The sequence below is a fragment of the Watersipora subatra genome, chromosome 8 (assembly GCF_963576615.1).
Source record: "Watersipora subatra chromosome 8, tzWatSuba1.1, whole genome shotgun sequence".
NCBI classification, from domain to species: domain Eukaryota; kingdom Metazoa; phylum Bryozoa; class Gymnolaemata; order Cheilostomatida; family Watersiporidae; genus Watersipora; species Watersipora subatra.
The window spans coordinates 65,095,984-65,118,736 of record NC_088715.1 but is presented as its reverse complement, the minus strand read 5'-3'; the positions used below and the strand labels follow the sequence as shown (position 1 = coordinate 65,118,736).

Here is a 22,753-nt window from a genome sequence, read left to right as displayed (position 1 = left end):
ATTTCTGGGCACAAAACTTTTGTCGATTTGCGCTCGGCACATGAAAATCTTTTGATAACTATTTATAAGAAAGACAAAATAGTTACGTTTAATGGCTTCTAGTACCTTGGTAGTTTTCAACTGTCAATCATATTTATCACATTTTCTATCAATGTAAAATGACCATATTGATCATATTTTCAGTGGGCTATTTTATTCAGTCGTAAGTCAAACAGGTTCCGAGTTATTCATAATATGGACCTGTGATAAAAACTCACATGACATGGCTGTTGGGATTTTAATATTTCAGTTCATCAATCTGGATCACTCTATTTAATATAATTTAGCAGATACCAATGCATCTAATGATAAATCCAAGACACCTTTTGACTCCTGACAACTTTAGCAAGAAAGGTTTAAGTTTTGTATAACTGTCATGCATAAATTATCAGCTAAACACAGAAACATAGCATCTGAAATACAGATATTTGAAAAAAGAGATGGACCATAGACATTGATCCCTATAGCATTCTGCAATGTGGGAAATAGACATACAGCAGGATGTGCAACAGCATAGTCTCAATATGCCATGGATGTCATAAGAGCTAAGGATTTTCTAGCAAGATAAAAGCTCTAGCAAGATAATCTATGAATAACAGAGTGAGGGAACTATTGGGTGGGATGGTGTTGGCTCTCAGCCAAATGTTATACGTGATGTCATAGCTGATAGGAGTAAATGATCAGATACAGATACAACCTGGCAGCTGGATAGATCGCGATTCAGCCTTTTAGCATGCTTTCTACCAATCAGTACCAATCAATAATTATAGATCAGAGATGTGATGTCATGCAGTACCATTATTGTATTATGTACAAAATAAAAAAAGGGCTATTCACAATAAGCAATATACTGTACAGTAGCGAGTAAGACAACTGCTCTTCAAGACAAAAGGAAAGTTCACTGAGTTTATCTCGTCCACAAATGATTCAGGCATTCTCAAACTGTCCCCCTTCATCCATCTCGTCTAATAATTAAAATAATGTTGGGTCATGCAAGAGGGTCCACAGGTATAGATATACACGTATGTACACAGGTATAGATATACACATATATACGCAGGTACAAAAAGACACGCATAAACACAGGTACAAAAATACATGTACATACACAGATACAAAAATACAGGTACATCTACAGGTATGGATATACATCCACAGGTATGAATATACATGTACAGGTATGGATATACATCCACAGGTATGAATATACATGTACAGGTATGGATATACATATACAGGTATGGATATACATGTACAGGTATGGATATACATGTACAGGTACAGAGGTGCTTGCGGTGATATTACATCAAGTTTATCAGCGCTACAGCAAAATAAAATGAGTCCGCATGATTTTGAATTTGAAAGTTTTCCTTTGTAAACTATTTGGTGTCTAATATGATGTCCCAACACGATTAGCAAAACAATTAATTCTTATCGTAATAAGTTTCAGGCTTATTAAAACTGTACATCTAAAATGTAAAATAATATAAAATAACATGTAATCGGCTACATTTAATATAATTACCATGTTTACATGGTTTGCAATGTTCTTGATAAACTAAACACAAGGCCAATAACTGAGTGAGCAGAATGCTTTTACATAACCTGAACACATTATACGAGAGACTGAGTGCAGAGACATGCTGATAAAATTCACCATATTTGGCAGGATTCATTTTATGTGAGTCAATACGAGTCTGAGATCTTCATGATTTTAGTGAGCCAAGTGAAAGCCGTTTGCTTTGGGCCCCTTTTCATTGGGAAGGGGGAAGCAAACCCAGACATGACATAATGCAGGAATAACTCACCCTCTTCAGACTGTTGTCCATTTGTATCACCATTAGCTGAGAGCATTTGCTCCATTCTTAAGAGATTGCTCATCCCCTGCGCTGATAAGTGAGTTCCATCACCTATTATCTCTTCGTCTCCATAAAACTCTACAAACTCAAACGGTTCATCGTGTAAGTGAAAGTCTAACTTTACATTCTGATGGGAGTGGCCAGTATCTCTCCAAGTTGTCCACAGGGATATTCTACTATGAACCAGGGCCGTATTGTTCTATGAGGCAGCTTCTGCTGTGCAGAGGCAAAATTTCAGCACCCAGAATGGCCAAACGGTGATTTTCTTGTTGTTTAGTGTCGACAATGTTCGGACGAAAGGTGCGAACGTATCGCGCAGAGCCCGTTTTCAGGATACTACTAGTGGTTGCAAACCTAGCGAATCCATTTCGACACCTTTCTTTTTACTGCTGAGAAGGGAACGGAGAACAGATGTTTCGGTTTTGTCTGTTCTGGATTCACATAAGTAATGATAACGGTTAAGTTTAAATGTGCTAGACGCTGTTGAACAGACGAAGAGTTTTGATTTTGACGACTACCATAAATTCTGGTCTTCAAAACCTTTACTACCTCTTAAGATGAATAATTAATATTATATTATTTTATAATTATTTTGATAATTATGAGAAGCCAATTACTTACGGGATCCCGTAGAGTAATTCTTGGTTGGCTTTACTAGCCTTATTGCAGTTTTACGAAATATTCTGACGATAGTCACTGAACTGATTACTAATTTCAAATGCCGCGAACTTTCTTCTTATTGCTCATATATCGAGTATGCTTGCTAATTTTTTTCACACTATCTTTACGTGAAAACATCTACTTCATTGCAAAGAAATCAACTCAAGATTTTCTGAGGCTGCATACATGTAACAGTTGATTTAAACTTTTCGTAATTTTGTGTTTTTCTTTTTTAATATCATCCTGCTTGACAAGTTCTAGTCATGTATTATATGTCTATAATTTGTTTGTTTAGTGAGCTATGTTATTATCTATATTTGCATGGAAATATTTATTGTATAGTTTTTATTTTATGCTCACTCGTTGAACCTGTTTATCCATGAGTAAGGGTTGTACCATCAGCACCAAACCTGATCACCCAAGGCGTGAGAAAAATCTCTAACTTTGTTATATCCAAAATCTACCATCTTCAAATTTAAATAATATTTAGGAAAGAACTCTGATATCACATTGAACTTTGAGTCACTCAGTGACTGGTGCTCTTATTATAGATTTAGACAGCTTAAGTTAGTTTCATTGTTCTACCATTATTTTTTCTCAGCAGAATCACAAACCTTCTAATATTCAATTTTAAATAATTTTTAGTCTTTTATTTATAGATTTGCTGTTTAGAGTTTATTATCAAATCTTAATCAATAATCATAATATTTTTCTTTCTTACCCCTGGCACAAGTTTACATACCACATGACATATATTCAATAATTCGTACGGAAGGTGATACACAGCAATCTTCATGATTTTTTAGAGACCTTTTTAGTATTATGCTTGCTTGTATAAGTTGCAATAATGCAATTAAAACTGCTCTCAAACAGGGTTTTTTGTGTGTGTTCTGTAAAAGTTTTTCAATATTCGGGAGGGCGTTGCACCCCTCCCGAGCCCGCCCCGCCCCGCCCGGACCTACAGCCCTCACAAATCGCCGAAGAGGGCTACTCAAGATATTGGCAGAGACATCCTAAAAATGAACAATACAGCCCTGCTATGAACTACTTAACAGGGTTGAAACAAACCACCATTTTTATATTTAAATTAATTTTCTTTCAATTTTTTTGTTAAATTTGATCTTTTCACTCATTTTTGATCATGCAATGATTTGTGAATTGCATTGCATATCAGAATTCTGGTGAACCCACTTTTCAGTATTAGTAACTTACATCCTTTCGATTGACAGCTTCCTGTATTTCTCACACTTGACAGTTATATAAAATTATAGTGGGCAACCTTCATGTAAGTTAGTGGAGCAGAGCTGCTAGCAGTTTCACATCACAAGTCACTATAAAAAATTCAAGTCATTCTTCCTTGAGGTGATTGTTGCGGCTGATCAACGAGAAATATAAATTCCACATTGTTGGTTCTTTGGTACCTAGCTGGTTTTTTATTTCGGATTGAATGGAACCAGAGGCGTAGAACATTCATCCATGCTTGTACTTGAGCTGATTGCAGTAAAGTTTGATGCCACAATGTCCTCTATTAAACAGAGTAGCGAGTAAAAACTGTACCAGTTACAGTTGATACCTCACAATTTATCCTGTTTTGTGGTTTACTAAATTAACTCATAGGTCCTAACTTAAAAGGTCTTTCTATAGCATTGTTCTAAACATAAAGTCAATTATCTCCATCATGCGTGTTAATTCATGACAGAGGAGTGTTTGCAGATTTTGTTACACATCAAAACAAGATTTTTCATCAAGAAAAAATGATCTTCGCAAAATTATGAAAAACTATTTGATTTCTTTTCATGCAAACCCTGCAACTCAAATATGGATTTTGTCAACAAACTTTCTAAGAGGCCAACAGAACATCAATAGCTCCGTCTGAAAACTATTGTTTTCCATCAGAATACACCCTGGAAGTTTACACCAGTTAAATTACTTCAATGTCAGTCTATATAACTCTTTGACACAGCAGAAGTTCAGACTAAAGAGAGCATCCCTCGTGCATCTTGCATTTCTCCCAACAATAACATGAAATTTTACATGAGATCTCAGCATGAGTTACTACTGTTGCTTACACAATCTCATGTGTATGACTCTACATCCCTGAGCTGCATAGTATGCGCATAATAACACAGAGCCAAACATGTGTAGCTCCTCACCTTTGGTAAGTTATAGCCGATGAAATGGATGAGACAGACACGGACAAAACAGGTGCTGTAAACTACTAATTGAGATTAATGGAGTAGCAAATATAGCATAACAAGCCACCATCCTGGTTATAGTTCCTATCATTTCTTATCATATTGAAACCGGAAATATTAAAGTAATCATCACCGTGTCTAGCTCCAATATATGTCTCAAAAAAAATTTATACTTGAAAATCAAATACTCGGCTTCATCCATTTTGGAAGATAAATCTCTTATTCAAATGGGCACTGGAAAATCCTTTAGAGAGATCCATCATTTAAAAGGTTCTGCATGGCATGAACAATGAACTGGTGGCATACTTATTCCATGTGAGATGGCATTTTGGTAAAATAGGGATGAGGAAAACTTCATCTTTAATGACCTCAATATTTCACCATCATTGAACAATCTTTCTATAGAGGTATCAGGGTCAGTATCTTTGTTATCTTGATTAATGCTATTGTCATCTACATCGAGTGGGACGCCTTTAACAATAACTACATTCTCCTTAAGAAAATCTGGATCAATGGGCAGTCTGCAGGATGATCCATCAAACAGATCAGATTTCCAGCAGTCTATAGCTCCTTTAGTGATGTGCCGGGATCGGAACTGAATCATAATCCTAGAATTGTTTGATTTGAAGTTGTAACGACTTACGAGTTCAATGATGGTTGGCCCGTAATGACTGTTAATAGCCTTCCATACTGTGTCTTGATTAAATGATTTATATAAAGAGTTTGATCGAATTGAAACCACAATGTTGATGTTTCCAACAAAAGCAGTTTTCTGTTGTTCAGGTTGAACTGGTTGCTTGACAGCTGTTGCTGGAATACGCTGATCAACTTCCATTAGGGTAAGATTTGAAGTTGAAGGCATATTTTGTTTGTTGCATGATTAACTTTCGGGGTTTTAACACACTGTAGCATTGGTTGATGTGATTGTTTCTGTGGCGGTCGACTTTAGACATGAAAATTTCGTTTTGTTGTCTCAGTATAAGAACTCTTAAGCTCCTTGAGCTCATCAGACGATGATTCTCGCATAGCTAGTAGCTTGTTATCAAACTGATTTGATGACCATGATGGATAGTTCATGAATTCACACTTGAAATTCTCTGTGGAAATAGATGTTGATTGTAACTTGTCACTTTTGCTTCCAACTCCGCAACTCTGGACATTAGGAATTCTACTGTAGTACTCAATTTTGAGTAATTTTTATGTTTCTGTAGCTTTTTAAGAAGTAGTGTGAGAAGCACTTGTTGAGGCTTCAAGATTAATTGTAGACAGACACAAGAGCAATGATTGATTACATGATGAAGAATTGGATGGAAACAGTGTTGGAAGCTCACCAACGCACTTTGTTTTTATTTGCTCATTAAGAGTTTTCTCCTGATCCTCTATGAAGGTGGTTAATAAATGTTCATAGTGGAAAAAGAAGATGTCAAGATTTGTAAGCTGGTTCACAAATATTCTACTCGTAGCGTTGTAAAAATTCACAGTATACAAGACTGAAACACTTGAGTGCACAACGAGACCAGAATGGTCTATATTCTCCTTGATCGACTCCACTTTACAGTTGGATGATAGGTAAATCACGAAACCTAGTTTGAAAACCTCATAACCGGCAGCAAAACAATTTATTACTATCTGTAGGTTTTCCGGCTTACCCAGAATGTCATAGGTAGTTTTAGTCCTTTCGGTGTGATCTATTTTCTTGTGAAGAGATTTGATCCTAGACAAGATGTATGGCAGCTGATTGGGTTATATTGCTCTACTTGTTTCTTCTTCAGAAGTCTGACTGTCCAGTTTGTCTATCTGCCCTTCTTTATTAGTTTCAGAAGATGTTTCTTTCCTCTTTTTTTGATTTAGTACTCATTGCTTAACATGTTTTTAAATTTAAAAAAAGCAACGGAGAGAGCACAAATTTTGCAGTCTCTCGTAAAGTTGCGCCCAACCCAACCTGAATGGTGCTGTATCAAACTCTCTTAAAGATGTGGTTGCGTCAAAAAAGTCGATTTAATGAAATTAAGACCAATGAAAGGCTAAAGCATCAGCTACAATTTGATGTCATTTTTGTCTTTGTAGACCAATCCTGTCCAGAGATATATGCATTTGAATGAGGCCATCTTTTAAAAAGCTCACATTCCAGCGGGTGCTTCGTTCGTGAAATCACTAGTGATTCATCTGAAAAGAGTCTACGAGCCATAAATATAAGGTCGCTTCATTAGCCAATCATCAGCATGAAATTTTTATATAGGTCGTAATAAATGTTATCACTCGTAAAACGCGTTGTCTGTGATCTCAAATTTAGGGATTTTACTCTATTATTAAATCGGATGGACATCGGATATTTACTAAATTAATTAACATCGTTACTTTAATTAATTACTCGATCGACACGTTTTATTGGCGAACAACAGAATTGTAAAAATTGCTGTGAAGTTACTGCGAAGGCGACTCCGAGTTTTCTGTGCATCAGGTGGTTACAGTGCTACGGAGGAAGATAGGAGAATGGAGGTAAATTTATCTTTTACTTTGAGTCTCCTATAGATATACTGTTGAGTTTACATTCAGATTATATTTCCCTGTTTGAGGCTAAAATGTAATTTCCTGCGCGTGCGAGTTACGTATGTACAGTGAGTTCTTGACAGCTTCTTTTTAATCCATAGCATCTAGCAATACAATGGCTTAGATTGATGAATATACTAAAGGTAATATTTTTAGTACTCATTAATACATGTACTAATTAATAAAATTATAACTTTTTGCTATCACTAATCATCGTTTTATAATTTTTTATCGGTTCACCTAGCTACATTTGCTTCAAATCTTCTGTGGCAGTGTTATCTAGTAAATTAGATTTATGATTTGACTATAGATGTTCACTTCTCACTTGTAGAAAGTGAAGAAAATCGATAGATCAATGCAAATCTTTAACTTCCAGAACCAAAGCTTCGAATCATTGGCTTGGCGTACTTATGCTTTTGTTAAACATTTATTCGTTTTTAAAATTAAACTCACAATCTATCTAACTCCCAATTTGAAAGCTTTCAGTAAATACGCGCTAGAATGAAATATCTATGAATGACATATATTTATTGCATTTATTTTACTGATTACAGGATGTTTATGTCATCCCACCCGCCGAAGCAGCTTTGTCAGTGTGGAAACTGCCATAAATGGGAAAGAGAGACTTGAATGTGTGCTGCATAAACCATGTTTTGTTTGAGTTTGCAGCAGTAGATGAATTTGTCTTATTTTATCAGCTAAAACTATGTTAGTGGCCACGACTTGATGAATATTTTTAATAAAAGCTTTATGCCAAGATGAAAAATTTTTTGCTTGTAAAAATTATATAATAAAATAATATTGTTGAAGATAATGCAAAACTTGATTTGCAGAATGTTGTAGTGAATTGGATATGGTATATGGATGTCCACAGAACTGGAGAATGTGAGTTCAAATCCAGTTTGCAGCAGATTTCTCATCTTTAAAACTCTATCCCTATGTATATTCTTTTCAAAGACGCAGCTTGCTTATTTTACTTACGGTAGTAAGAAACTAGTTTTCGGTGTGGGCAATGATATACAGCCCCACCCCAGGATAGGTGACAGGCATAATGTGGGCGGGGCTTTTGGGAGGCTGTATATCGTTAGTGTGGGTAGCGACGGAACTGTGCCGATACAAAGACCTTATTCTACATAGTTTGATTGACAGAATTACCATAGACCGGTAGAATTGGTAGTCGGTACTAAGATGTTTACACAGCATTTAGAAGAAGCTAATATGACAAGTTTGTAATTTTCCTTGTTTGAGGCGGTTGAGACATTGGTAATAATGTATCTGTAGCTGGATTTGAAATTTTATTCTAGTCAACATGAGCAAATACAAAATAAAATATATGCCAATAGAGCCGCGTAGGACTAGACTTTTATCGCAAATAGCCGATGTGAATACGAGATATATTGACAGATATATCATGCGTGACATCATTTCGGGCAAGTTTTTTTGGGCTGAGCGTTTTTACCGCGATCAGATTTTTTCGATCTTAATTTTCAAATATCTTGGCAATGAGATCGCCTAACACAACAAACAACATATTAATTGATAGAGAAAAAAATGCTTTCTTTTAAGATCTACTCAAATTTGACGCAACCACATCTTTAATGTACTAAATGATGCTGTATCAAACACTCTTACTGTTCTAATGATGAATACGGAACTGGCAAGACTGTTTGCACACATGTAAGCTATCTAACTAAAAGTGATTCACTAGTCATGGAAGTTTGTCTGTTGAGAAGCGATTTGGCAAGTAGAGTTTGAAACAAATACAAGACTCACCATTGTCAGAGTCAACATCCTCTGGGTCAGGATGCAGTTCCTGGCAGACCCCCATTGCTGTGTATATGGCATCCACTGAAGAAGAGGAGCATTGAGAGTTATGTTCCCACGAAGTAGGTATAATAGCAATACAGTTATACATGTAATAGTGACATGAGTTATGTTATTAGGTGTGTGATAGATATGTCACCAGACATGTATAGTTATACCATTAGCTGCCCGGTAGTTACGATTATGTATATGATAGCCTCTTTACTACGCATGAGTGTCTACAAACAAAAAGTAGGATATACAATGCTCAGTGTTGCGAGAATAAATGGCTTCTTCGCTACATGTAAATTATGATGGCCACCGACAATTATATATTGTAAATACAATGGTAAAATATTATTATATTACAGCACTCACAATAATTATATACACGATAACGTAAGAAATCTTGTACATAGATTGTGATTAGAGTCGAGAGTATATTGCTAGACTTTATATTACTAGACTATATATTGCTAGACTATATATTGCTAGACTATATATTGCTAGACTATGTATTGCTAGACTATATATTGCTAGACTATAATTGCTAGACTATAATTGCTAGACTATAATTGCTAGACTATATATTGCTAGACTATATATTGCTAGACTATATATTGCTAGACTATATATTGCTAGACTATAATTGCTAGACTATATATTGCTAGACTATATATTGCTAGACTATATATTGCTAGACTATATATTGCTAGACTATATATTGCTAGACTATATATTGCTAGACTATATATTGCTAGACTATAATTGCTAGACTATATATTGCTAGACTATATATAGGATGGTCTTATCTATCAGAGAGTATATTGCTAGACTATATATAGGATGGTCTTATCTATCACAGAGTATACATTCATTATACAATCATTATACATGTATAATGATTATAATATATAACAGTATATATCAGTATATAACAGTTACTATATATAAGTATATAACAGTATATGTATATACTGTAAAACCTCTAATTGAACACCACCTCTATTTTAACGCCACCTCTATTTGAAAGCAACTATAAGACAAGCATTAAAAAATAAAGCACCACCTTTTAAATGAACGTCACCTCAATTTGACCGCCACTTTGACAATTTTTGATATTTATGAACCCATAATATCAAGTGATCAGTAGCAAAGTGTCCACAAAATCGTATTAATAATGAATCGTTTACATTAATAATAATCAATTTTTTCATTGTTTCTGTTCGTATTAAAGTCCGTTTTTTCAACTCAAAAGCTTTTTAGTTTTTTCGTTCCAAGTTTGAAAGCAACGCCATAGAAATAATTAATTACTGTATCTGGTAAATAGTTCTTTGTTTAGCGTGGTCTGGATGCTTCGACATATGTGAAAAATGGTTCACATTTACGATGGCATATGAACAACTAGTTTTAGGCTAAAAATTGTGCCTAGCGCGCAAAATTTTATCATTATTTGTGTAAGATGCAAAAGTTGCCTAAAGTTGGATGCCTAAAGTTTTGCTCTGCCGAAAAAAATTGTTTGGACACTAATATTGAGTAGTTCAGCAGTGCAGAAGAAGAGTTGAGATTAGAAGACATTGCGTAAGGTATTAAACAGCCAGAACGAAAAACCAATGCTTCCAAACAAAAGCAACAATAATTTGCAACTGGGGCAACAAACGATGGAAATATTTTTGTTTCAAAATTGTTATTTTTTGTTTTTGCATGCATTATTATAACTATGGCTTTTTCATGTCACTTGTTCTTGAATACATACTTGTAGCATTTAATAGAATATTATAACATGACTTATAAATTAGCAGACTCATAGCATATTATTTGATAGCATTATTGCAGTTGAATAAGGTTTATGATAGATCGACACTCATAACTCATCTTCTATTGCACACAAAAACCAGTTTAAAACTTTAAACTTCAACAAACTTTAAAAAACATAACAATAATAATAATAATAATAAAAACATAACAATGAGTACGATGAGCTTTTATGCAGCATTGTTAAATATATTTATTATAAAATAAAACTATGCCTTAAAATTTAGAATGCAATAAGAAATTAAAGCTCCAACAAAATCGCAAAGCATCGCACAAGCTATTATATCGTCACAGATGTATTGCAAGCAATAGATATCAAATGGCATTATAGATATCTATTGTGTATAATTATTTAGAGATCTATGGAAAGTTAACAAATTTCTTGCATCTAAAATGGTTAATGTCGCTTCGCCCGGAAGAGAGTACAAAATATAGGCGACATTCGCTCCGCTCGTAGAAGGGTTAAATTTATCTTCCCAAAATTCTGACGAACCATGTACAGTGAAACTCGAATAACTCGCCCTCGGATAGCTCGAACACATGGTTAACTCGAACGGAGTTGTTTAGTCCATTCCCACGCAATGATAAATTGCTTTAGAGAACTCGACCTTAACATCATTAACTCAAACAGGTTTTTGCCCAATGGCTACCGAGATGGTTGTTATCGCTTTAGAATATTACTTTATTCCAAGCCATAGAGATAAATAACAACTTTTAGTAGTTCTTAGGCGTTATTATTACCACTATCGGCAAAATATTTTCGTTAACGAATTTTCTAAAGGTTGGCAAAAAATCAAATTTTACCAAACATCCGCTTGAGGATAGTCCTCCACAAGCAAGGAGAAGCGAGGTAACCTTCAGATAAACTTAAAGAAAAGTTGGCAAAACTGTTTTTTTTAAACGCTCAAAAGAAAGATGTTTTTTTTCTGAGAGTTTCAACCGCGATCAGGTTTTGCCTATTTTAATCTGAAAACGCCCTGGCAGTCACATCACCTAAAACAAACAAACGAATCTCAAGTAATAGGAAAATATTTATACTTTCTGATAAAAATTGTTGAAACATTACATGAGAGGCCCCTTAACTTGTAACAAGCAATCAATGCTTTTGGTTTATATATAGTTTGTATATGTACTGATAAATACATGCACTTGTGACAGTTTTCATAACTTGAATGCTTTAATAACTCGAGCACCTTCTTTCGGTCACTTGAAGGTCGAGTTAGCCGAGTTTCACTGTATTTGAATAATACAACACCAGCCTCAATTTGAACGCCACCTCCATATGACTGCCACTATAGGAGAAGGGTTGAAAAATGGAGCGCCATGGCAATTAAATAAAGGTTTTACGGTATCTGATAATCATACTGATATATTAGAAAACAATGAATATCAAATAAATGATGTCTAGAAGCTCACAGTAGACCATGATGATGCTCAGGATCACATAGAGCTATGTGTCCTTATTCAAAACTGGTATTTCACTCAATACAATCCTTACCTACCTCTGAAACTACGAAAAAACAAATAAACATTAACATTCTTTAATTATCTCCTCCTTAATTAATGAGCCAAACTTACAGCTTTCCTTGTTGGAGGGGACAAATCTTACTTCCGTAGGAGTTGTCTGTGAATCATCATCACTCTCTTCCTCTTCCATGGGTTCCTCTTCATCTGACAGTAAAAACATTCGAGTCATGACTAGCAATAACATGACAAAGTTGACAAGTAACATAGCTAGCAAGTGAAATGATACGTAACCGTCATGGATAGCAGGTGTCACATACTGTGGATAAACACTGACAGTAACATGACTAGCAGGTGACACATAAAGTGGATAAACACTGACAGTAACATGACTACCAGGTGACACATACAGTGGATAAACACCGACAGTAATAGAACTAGCAGGTGACGCAGAGTGGACAAACACTGACAGTAACATGACTAGCAAGTGAACAGCAATAAAGAATACATGAGACTCACCGAGTGCATCATCAAGGAGCAGAAAAAGACACTCGTGAGGAAAGGATGACGTGTCCCTTGCAATGGCATGTATTCCTATGCTAGGGTAGGCGAGTGAAACCCCATTTCCTCCACTGTTCAGCCATAATACCTTGCTGCAAAACAATTGATCAAACTATCATTCCCAGCATGCATTGCCAATAATTACATTTGCCATAAACCTGCTCCTAAACTGAATTGACAGTTCAGTGTTCCAATCTATAAACCAAATAGGGAGTTATCTGTTACTGGTCATGGAGAAAGGATAACTTCTGTCATTTAGAAATTTCGATAGAACAAGAATTAGCTAGATGATTACTCAAGACTACCGTAACTTGAAGCGCTTACAAGGTAAGAGTGTAAATCACAAACTTCCTCTGTTGTATTTGTCACCCCGCACTAGGAGACTTACAATGAAATACCAGCTGGGGATGCCGACCTGTCTTTAGTAAAGTACAATAGGTCTGGGCTACAGCTACTTTGAGGGCTAATTTTAATAAACAAATGACAAGACCATTGTTATAACCTAAACAACCTTTGTGGAAAACAAATAGTATGGTAATGACATTGATGAGATCCTTTGAAATGATTGCAAGACAATGTGATTCGTTCTTACACCAGCCGCAAGACAAAGTGATTCGTTCTTACACCAGCCACAAGACAATGCGATTCATTCTTACACCAGCCACAAGACAAAGTGATTCGTTCTTACACCAGCCACAAGACAAAGTGATTCGTTCTAACACCAGCCACAAGACAAAGTGATTCGTTCTTACACAAGCCACAAGACAATGTGACTTGTTCTTACACCAGCCACAAGACAATGTGATTCGTTCTAACACCAGCCACATGATAAAGTAGGGTTTGCATTATTAGTGAATACTTTGATAGAGATGTATGTTAATATGAAACCAAATACTTTGTTTAAGAAACCAGGAAACTAGAAAGTTATTTTATTAGAGTTCCCTTGAAAGCCTTTATACAAAGATGTAATATTGGAACCGTTTTCATCACAGAGTCTGTCTTTATGACAGCAGTCTGTCAGAACAACGAGTTTTCTTTTTGGTCTGATCCAACATGTCCCTCCCATGCTATCTGTTATGGCCTGTCTCCTTCATATTCCTTTTCAGTGTGTTTTTAAACCTCGACTTAAGCCTACCCCGATTGTGAAATTACTAAGTTTGGAGACATTTTTAAATTCAATGAGCGTAATTTTGGGATAGTTTACAAAATAAAAATACATGCAAAACCTTTTACCACAAGCTTAGCAATTATTATAAAAATATTTTTATTAGACTAATTACTGTTTGACAGGTGCTTAAAGGCGACAAAAAATTTTACTAACTTTATACACTGCCAATGTCAGGTTTACACTCCAAGCGATAGCGGGTTTGAATACTGCCATCAGTACATTTTACTGCACCTTGCTTCACAATCCACACTTTGAATAACATTAAAAAATTATTTTGGCTTTCATATTTGCAAAGCAGTCAAAAACTGGAGATTTTGCATGCTGTTTTTCTAAAAGTTAAAAGAGCAAAACCAGAATTTAGGTAACAAGAAACGCATCAACTGCTGCATTAATGATATATTGTTGCTCATATTGATAAATAGTGGCAGACAATGTACTTTTGAGCAATACGGAAGCAAAAACTTCCATTAAATTCGTTATGCTATTTGGAATATACGTTATAGGAGGTACAGTGCTCCCTTTGGATACAATTACTCTGATATACGATTTTTTCACCTTATGAAATGGAACACGGTGCTTTTTTCACCATTCGAATCTTTTTCATCATACAAATTAAACAACTTTATACAAATTAATTATACAAGTTATGCCTTGAGTTCAACTTTGCAGTCAGTGTGCTTATTACATAAGTCAAAATATCAAAGACCCCGAAATGCTGATCGTCCAAAAAAATTTCACAACGCCTGAAAGAGACACAATGACTGATTTCTCGCAGTTCAGCAATTTTGTGTGTAAAACGGTAATATTTTCCTTTTAATACTTAGTAGATAGTTGGAGTTGCGATCCCTCAAACATAAGGTCAGCGATCAGATAACTTCTTGTAACCTGATAACAAAAACCACTTCATCACGAAACCAGCATTGTTCAGGCTTTCTTGCTAAATTAGGTTGCAAAAGGTTTTAATGAGATCAGCTAAAAATATATTGAAAATGAGACCAGAAACTAATGGGTGATAAAATTTTAGGGGTAAAAAGTTAAAATTTAGTAAAATAGCTAAAAATAAATACTAAAAATTAGCTTCAAGTGTGTGTTTAGTAAGCTAAACTTATTTAAAGGTTGGCTTGTAACAAAATTCACATTACAGTTATTTGATATCAAAAGATTCACCATGTCTTACTCTGTTGTGTTGTAGGTGCAAAATATGTGGAAAGGTGATTACAAGCTCTTGAAAGCTCAAAAACGAACAGAAAATCGCAGCCACACGAGACCGCCGTAGTTTGGATTCCCTTTCCAAAACGGCTAAAATGTGATGTAGTTGTGAAGGATAGTTTCTGTTTACACTTTCTTGCAACCTTATTCGTCGAAATATTTTCACAAATATACTTCACGCATTCAATAAAACTATGTCTATTGTTCTTACGCGTCTGTTTTATCGTTATTGTAATTCTGTCACTTTTAGCACTGATATCTTATAACTTACCGTAAAAAATCATTAAACTTTTTAACCTTAGCTCGCAGGAGTACATATCATTGTCTAATAATAATGACGAGCCTGTTGGTCACCTGTGATAATCGAAAAGTGCTGCAAAAATTATTTGCGAAGTATTGGGTCACATGATCAGATTACGACTTGACGATTGAATAATGTCAAAACAAAACTGTAAAGTAGCGAGCATCTATATTTGATACGGGGTCTTCGGTGAAACCTGAAGCGTTTGTCATAAACTAGTTCTACGCTAAGTTTTATATTGAGCTTTGTATTGGTGTTTCAATTCACGTGAGAACATACGTGACAAGACGATAACCAAATTTCGTGGTCACGTCACCGAAATAAAAAGATTCCAATCTACGGCGGCTTTTCGTTTTTGAGCTTTTAAGAGCTTGTAATCACATTTCCACATATTTTGCACTTACAACACAACAGAGTAAGACATGGTGAATCTTTTGATACCAAATAACTGTAATGTGAATTTTGTTGCAAGTCAACCTTTAAAGTATATTCAAAGTTTATGTTATGTGTACATCTGTCTTGAAGGTAAGAACTCTTTATGGTATGTACTTCACATAGCATATTGCAACATTCCATTTTAATGCAGATCATGACCAATAAATACACTAAAGTTACCGTAGATAACTATAGTTATTCAGGTTAACATACTATTTTGTTACTGATTTTTAATATGTACAGTGCTTGTATAAAATTTTTATCAGGGAATGTTTGCATTATATAATTACTATGGTTTCTATAGCCCTCTATACAATTTTTTCACCATATGATACCAACAAAGGAATGGATTAAAATCGTATCCTGAAGGTGCACTGTATACATTATATGAAGCATTTTATATACAGTAGACGTTCCATATATATATATATGGAGCATCTACTGTATATAAAAAAGAGATAACTTGGGATAAGATATATGTAAATCTTAAAGTTTGTGTGTACTTCGGTTTGTCCAGCTACAGCTATTAAAATATTGGAATGAAGAATCCATATCACAGAAGTTTTGATCTCAGAACCTCCCGATCACCAGGCAAATACCTTACAATTAAGCTAAGCGAGGTGCATTGAGTTCTGAGGCGATATGAGCCGGTATGAGTAACATGACACAAAGCATCGTGACTAAAGCTTGCTCTCACGGCTCATATTGGTAAGTTTAGCAATACGGATAATAGCGTACTCAAATTAGTCTTTGGCAATGTGCCAGGCTAATGGCAAGTGGCAGTCAACTACATTATCTGCAAGTGTTTATAAGGGGCTTTCTAATACCTGGGCAAGGCCAAGCATGGTGTCACACACAAAGGCAATTTTTTTCTGCTCTTTGCAACCATAATTTTCAGTTAATTAGCGAGTAAACATGTTCAGACATGTGGAAACACAAAGGTTTTTATGATGAAATCTTTTCTCACGAAGATTTTGGGCATGCAAGTAGGTTTTTAATGTATGGTGTGTGACGAGCGGGACAATTGATCATATCCTCTCAAACTTTGCAATTCATTCTGAAATAAATTTTGCTTCCATTTTATAATCAATACAAGGGTGGATTTTTTAGCCCAGGTGTTTTTTTAGAGCAAACGCAAATTTCTCCTTATAATGCAGGCGAGCAAAAATTAGTTTGTCCCGCGCGTCACAATTTTAGTGCATTTAGTTGCAGCCTGTTCTTCCTAAGCTATCTGAGATGAAAAATTATTATCTATAATTCGATTTTGGGCTGCTATAGCTTAGCCAAACTCGCCAATTTGCTGAAAATACTGCAAGTTTCTGTTTTATCGGTACATGGAAGTATTTGTGACGCGAGGGACATTTTTAATAATATGGTGATGTCTGCCTTTGTTTGAGAGTTCTCTTTTATACCCTGGCATGTGAAAGTAATGCTAGATATTCCAAGTCTAAAAGCCAGTTTCTTTGAGAAAATTAATGAATTAGAATTATTTTATGATGTTTTGTAACTCAGAATCTGGAGCTTGTCAATATTAGCCTACTCTTCTGATACACACACCTAATGTGCAAATCACCAGGTAATCTTTGAACCAAATGTGTATTTTTAAAGTACGGTTACAAAAATTCTCTTTCACTCAGGCATTGAATTTTCAGTCAGTAGAGAAAGTAGGTTTCCCTTCTAGATACGGTAAGACTTTGTTCTGAACTGGCATGTATTCTAATGACTGCCAAACTGCTGTTAACATCATGCCACGCTTCCTGTCCACAAGCGACGAAAGCTTCGGAAACACCTGCTGAACTACATGTTGAGTGACATCTTTGAGATTTTCAGTAAGGAATATCCAGATGTCAAAGTGAGCCCTAACAAATTTAAAAAGTTGGGCCTAGTAAATTGCAAGCCAGGTTCTAGACATCAAATTGTCTGCTTGCAAATACTGCGAAAATGCGGAATTAGCTCTACTGGGACTGCGGCAGGCCAGTGTCTGTTCTTTGGAAATGCCGACTACTGTTCACCAGCTACTGAAAAGAACTGTGTGTAACATGGAAAATGAATCATGTGTAAAGAGGGAATGTGACTCTTGTGGCGCCGATTCAATCGATAGTTTGGTTGTTAGCGCAAAAGAACATGCGAATTTCTATCACTGGAGAGATGGCCAAAACAGCTTCCTAAACAAGCTCGAAGATCTGATGCCATCATCTGACTTGCTTGTGCTGCTGAAATACCAAAAGACATCACTTTCCCTTCATATGTACACTTCCAACCATCAACACAAATCAATCAGTTACCTCAAACAGAATTTGAAAAAATGGGGAAGCGATCATTCACAAAGATTTCAGTGAGAACTTAAACTGTAAGCAAGCAACCAAAATCCAAAGCACCTACTACACCACAATAGGGGTGACAGTATTCACTGTCATGATTTATTATAAGCTGATGGAGTCCTAGCCCACAAATGCTGTGCAATAGTTAGTGATAGCCTAGAACACACTAAGGATGCTGTTTACATGTTTAATAGAGAACTTGTGAAATTTCTGAAAGCAGAAAGTATTAACTGGCAACATATTCATTATGTAAGTGATGGATCCGCTTCGGAAATCAAAAATCGGTTCACATTTCAAAACTTGATTAACCATAAGGAAGAAATGGGTATGCCAGCTGACTGGAGTTTTTTGAGACATTGCATGGCAAAGGTACAGTATATGATGTTGGGGAAAGCATCAAACAACAGGTTTTAATGGCAGTATATCAAGGATGGTACGTCATAAACTCGGCAAAGTCATTTGCAGAAGCTGCAACAATAATAACTTTCAAATCAGTGAAACCAATGATGATTTTATACATCTCAGAAAATATGATCACTAAAACAGCAAGGATCTGCAAAGAACGCTGGTCCACTGCACCTCCAATTCATGGCATTTGATCTTGCCATCACATAGCAATTAAAGAAGATGGTGATGTTACTCTGATGGAATGGTGTTCTTCCACTTGGCAGCCAGTTCCATCCACACCGAGCAGCGAACCTAATCAAAAGGTGACCACAGGAGATACTTTCACAAACATTGACTTAGCTCTTACCACAAACGCTGGTCGCAGTGGCCTACGAAGTCCGCATTGGAGAAATTCTCACAGGGGAAGCTAATGAAGGTAGCTACACTATAAAGTACATACACCGTGCATGCAAGCAGTTCAAGTGGCCAAACCTCGACGACATAAGAACCACCCACAGGAATTTTCTTCTTAAAGTATTTCCAGTTATTGTACCAGCAACAACTACCAGGTCACTGAGACACGTTGTACCAGAAAATGAGGCAATAATAATGGCAGAATGTTTTTAAGAAAAAATAGTTTACTGCATGAAAGTCTGACAATTTTCAAGTTATGTGTTTTATGTTTAAATAAAATAAATACAATATATAGCATTTTTAAACTATTGGTTGGTTTAGCAAAAGTATATTCAATGTTACAACTGCAACTCATAACAATTTGTGGTATAACAACTACAAAACATAGAAAAATGCTCAATTTGTCATTATGTTATTTTCGTTCCGCGCGTCACAGTCCCGCGCGTCACAGTCCCGCGCGTCACAGTCCCGCGCGTCACAGGTGGTAGTCTTCTTTCAAACCTTACAGAATCATTAAAATTTGGTTTGGAAACAAAATGGCATGTATTCCTAATAGAAGGACAATAGAGCTTTGATCTCGTCAAATAATAATGTTATGAGTCCAAAATTTCAGAAGATTTTTCCAATTGATCAAAGAGAAGTTGTTCATGCCAAATTATGGTCCCGCGCGTCACACCAGCTTTAATGGTTTATAATTTGTTAATGCATTGCATGACAAAAATGAAATCTCATTCAGTGATAGTTGATGTCAAGTGCTTTCTAAAACAGTATGAATGACACCAGAATTTCGCATTTGAGCTGAGAAGTATGCGTGGAAGCGTTCAAATGTCCCGCGCGTCACAATCCTGCCAAAAACGGCCTTACCCACCTGTGTACCGCCGATGCGCTAGCGCGTAATAAAATAAATAGTTCTTTTTAACATCTGTGGTTACATGTCTCATTGTGGTACCAAATCGTGTATTATGTGATGTTTTTAATTTTGTAGTTAATCATTCCTCTGCAATTTTCATCCTTCTTTCAATTCTTTTATTAGAAACGTTGACCTCAGAAGTCCCCGTCAATCTTGTAGAAAATGCCAGCATCCCTGGGACATGATGTCACTAATCTCCGAGTATTTTGAGAGGTTATACATCCACTATGACTACTACTACTATATGATCTACTACGATCTTAGACCCATCTACTATACGATCAGATTATGGCAGCGCAAAACCTTTTTATTTATACTTTCTAGGGTTTTAATAAGGTAACGGGACCAAACAGTATAAGTGTATTCCAAAATGGGCCTACTAATGGTAAAAAAAAACAATCTTCCTGGTCAAAGACTTAGATCTTTTCAATGATCTCATTAGCATAGGCAAAATTCCATTAGCTTCCTTTGTTATATTATCTATGTTCATCAACCGACAGTCTATTATAGATTGTAACATCCAGGTCCTCAAAAGAGTGGGTTGTTAATAGGTGGGTGCCTTGCATATGGCAGTTATAATGTTGTTGTTAATAGGTGGGTGCCCTGCATATGGTAGTTATAATGTTGTTTCAGGCAGTTGGATCCAACAATTGACATAGTTTAACATTTACTCGTGTTGAAACGCATGTGCCAATCACCAGCCCATTTTAGTAAATTGTCCGGGTAGTGTAGTCCTGAGGGCAGTGTTGCACAGCAACACTGCCCTCAGGAAACACCACTAAGGAACTTATACTACACTAACATCCATTAATCTTTTGAAATTCTGCATGCAGCTTTTTCATGCCCTTCATGTTCCTGCTAGTTTGAACTAATGTACTATGTTTTGTTGTAAGACATTTTAGTGAAACCCATCAAGTAGATCCTACCCTTCCCCATCAACAGGGGTCTAAGAGATAAACGAAAAAAAATAATTTTCAAAAAATCATTAATGTTTTTCATGTTCAGTTCACTGTGGCTTTTAACATTAAATTACATGATTTGTACACTACATTATGTATTAACTCATTCACATATTTATCAATTCTTGACCAATTTTATTTGAGACTCACACAATGTTAGCCAGTCTGGTATATGTTTACCTTACATTGACTGTTGACTAATCTAGAAAAGGTACACTAAAACAACTGTAAGAATATTATTAGTAATGCTGATGTTCGGGTCACTGAATATCGGCATTCAGGTTTCAATAGTTTTTACGTCCAATCTCATCTATCTATCTATCTCTGTAAAATATCTCAAGTGGCCGCTAGGCCTGTAGAAATAAAATGGTGCATTAGGCATAAAATAAGATCACAAATAAGCATAGACTTATTTATCTAAGTCTGAAGGATAAAAGTATAAGATCGCTTGGTCTAGTTTATAAGAGAATCAGATGTTAAAATTTCATCGCACGGTTAAAAAAAGAGTGTTTCATTGCACTTGTATTGATTGTGTGTCTGATATTGGAGCCTCGAGTAAAATAGGATGAGTTCTTAATTACAAATCTATTAAAATCGACCATTAGGTCTTGGCTTAAAATTTTTTGCAGTGTGCTTTCGTCCTTGATGCGTCTTCTCTCTGCAAGTGTTTGCCATCCCATTTTCACCATTTCTGATGATATACTATCAAATTTTCTTAAATTGTTGGCCCACCTAAAAGCTTTTCGGTTAATGGATTCTAAATCTTGTATACTATAATCAAAATGTGGACTCCAGATTTCCGAAGCGTACTCTAGCAGTGGACGACACACACTATAGTATGCTGTCCTTTTGACATTAGGAGATGTTTTCTTAAGGGTCCGCATAAGCATAAAAAGAGTGCCGTTAGCCTTACGTATGATGCGATTTATGTGTTCATTAAAATTGAGGGTGCTAGAAACAAGTATACCCAAGTATAAAAAGGATTGCGAGGATATAAGAGATGTACCGCAATAGTTGTATATATGTGAAAATCTAACTGGTTCCACAGATGTAGATGTGCATTTATTAGCATTAAATCTCAACTGCCACGACTCAGCCCATGCAGCCACTCTGCACAGTTGGTCCTGAAGCAGAAGGCTGTCGGACGCACATTCTATTGGTCTAAAAAGTATGGCATCATCCGCAAATAAACGTATGGATGTCTTTGGACAGTTCAGAGACTCTGGAAGGTCATTGATATATAAAAGAAAAAGCAAGGGTCCAAGCACCGACCCCTGGGGCACACCTGATGTTACCTGGGTAGGTGGAGATGTTTTACCGTTAACTATGACACAGAATGTCATCGACATGCATTTGTTTAAAATTCCACAACAAAATGAAACAATCAATACAATGAATATAAAATTGCCGAAACACCCTTCACCTAATAAGCGGGTATTACACAATTGTAGTAACAAACCTTTCTGCAATGTAAAGCGTGCCGGTACCACAACTATTACCTTTCACAAAAAATTCTGTGAGAGGTTCTTCATGAACTATTCCAGAATCAGGAATTTGCTGAGCAGTCATCGTCACCATTTTGCGGAAATTGTTTTATTAAAAGAAAAAACGAATCTTCACGTTTTCTACCAGTAGAGATAAGCATTTCCTCTAGCGCAAACTTTGCCTACGAAATACGAAAGAGGTTTCGAGTGCGGAAACAA

At 35.8% G+C, this 22,753-nt stretch overlaps 1 protein-coding gene across 1 annotated transcript; it reads right to left on the bottom strand.

The window, feature by feature from the left end:
* Positions 1-824: 824 nt before the first annotated feature.
* LOC137401380 (methylosome subunit pICln-like) lies at positions 825-22,676 on the bottom strand. Its single transcript, XM_068087697.1, has 6 exons — positions 22,510-22,676; positions 12,905-13,038; positions 12,500-12,592; positions 9,077-9,151; positions 1,848-1,976; positions 825-1,004 (listed from the first exon to the last, which is right to left on the bottom strand). The coding sequence occupies exons 1-6, from the start codon at positions 22,626-22,628 to the stop codon at positions 967-969; spliced, it is 588 nt and encodes a 195-aa protein (XP_067943798.1). The 5' UTR covers positions 22,629-22,676; the 3' UTR covers positions 825-966.
* Positions 22,677-22,753: the final 77 nt, after the last annotated feature.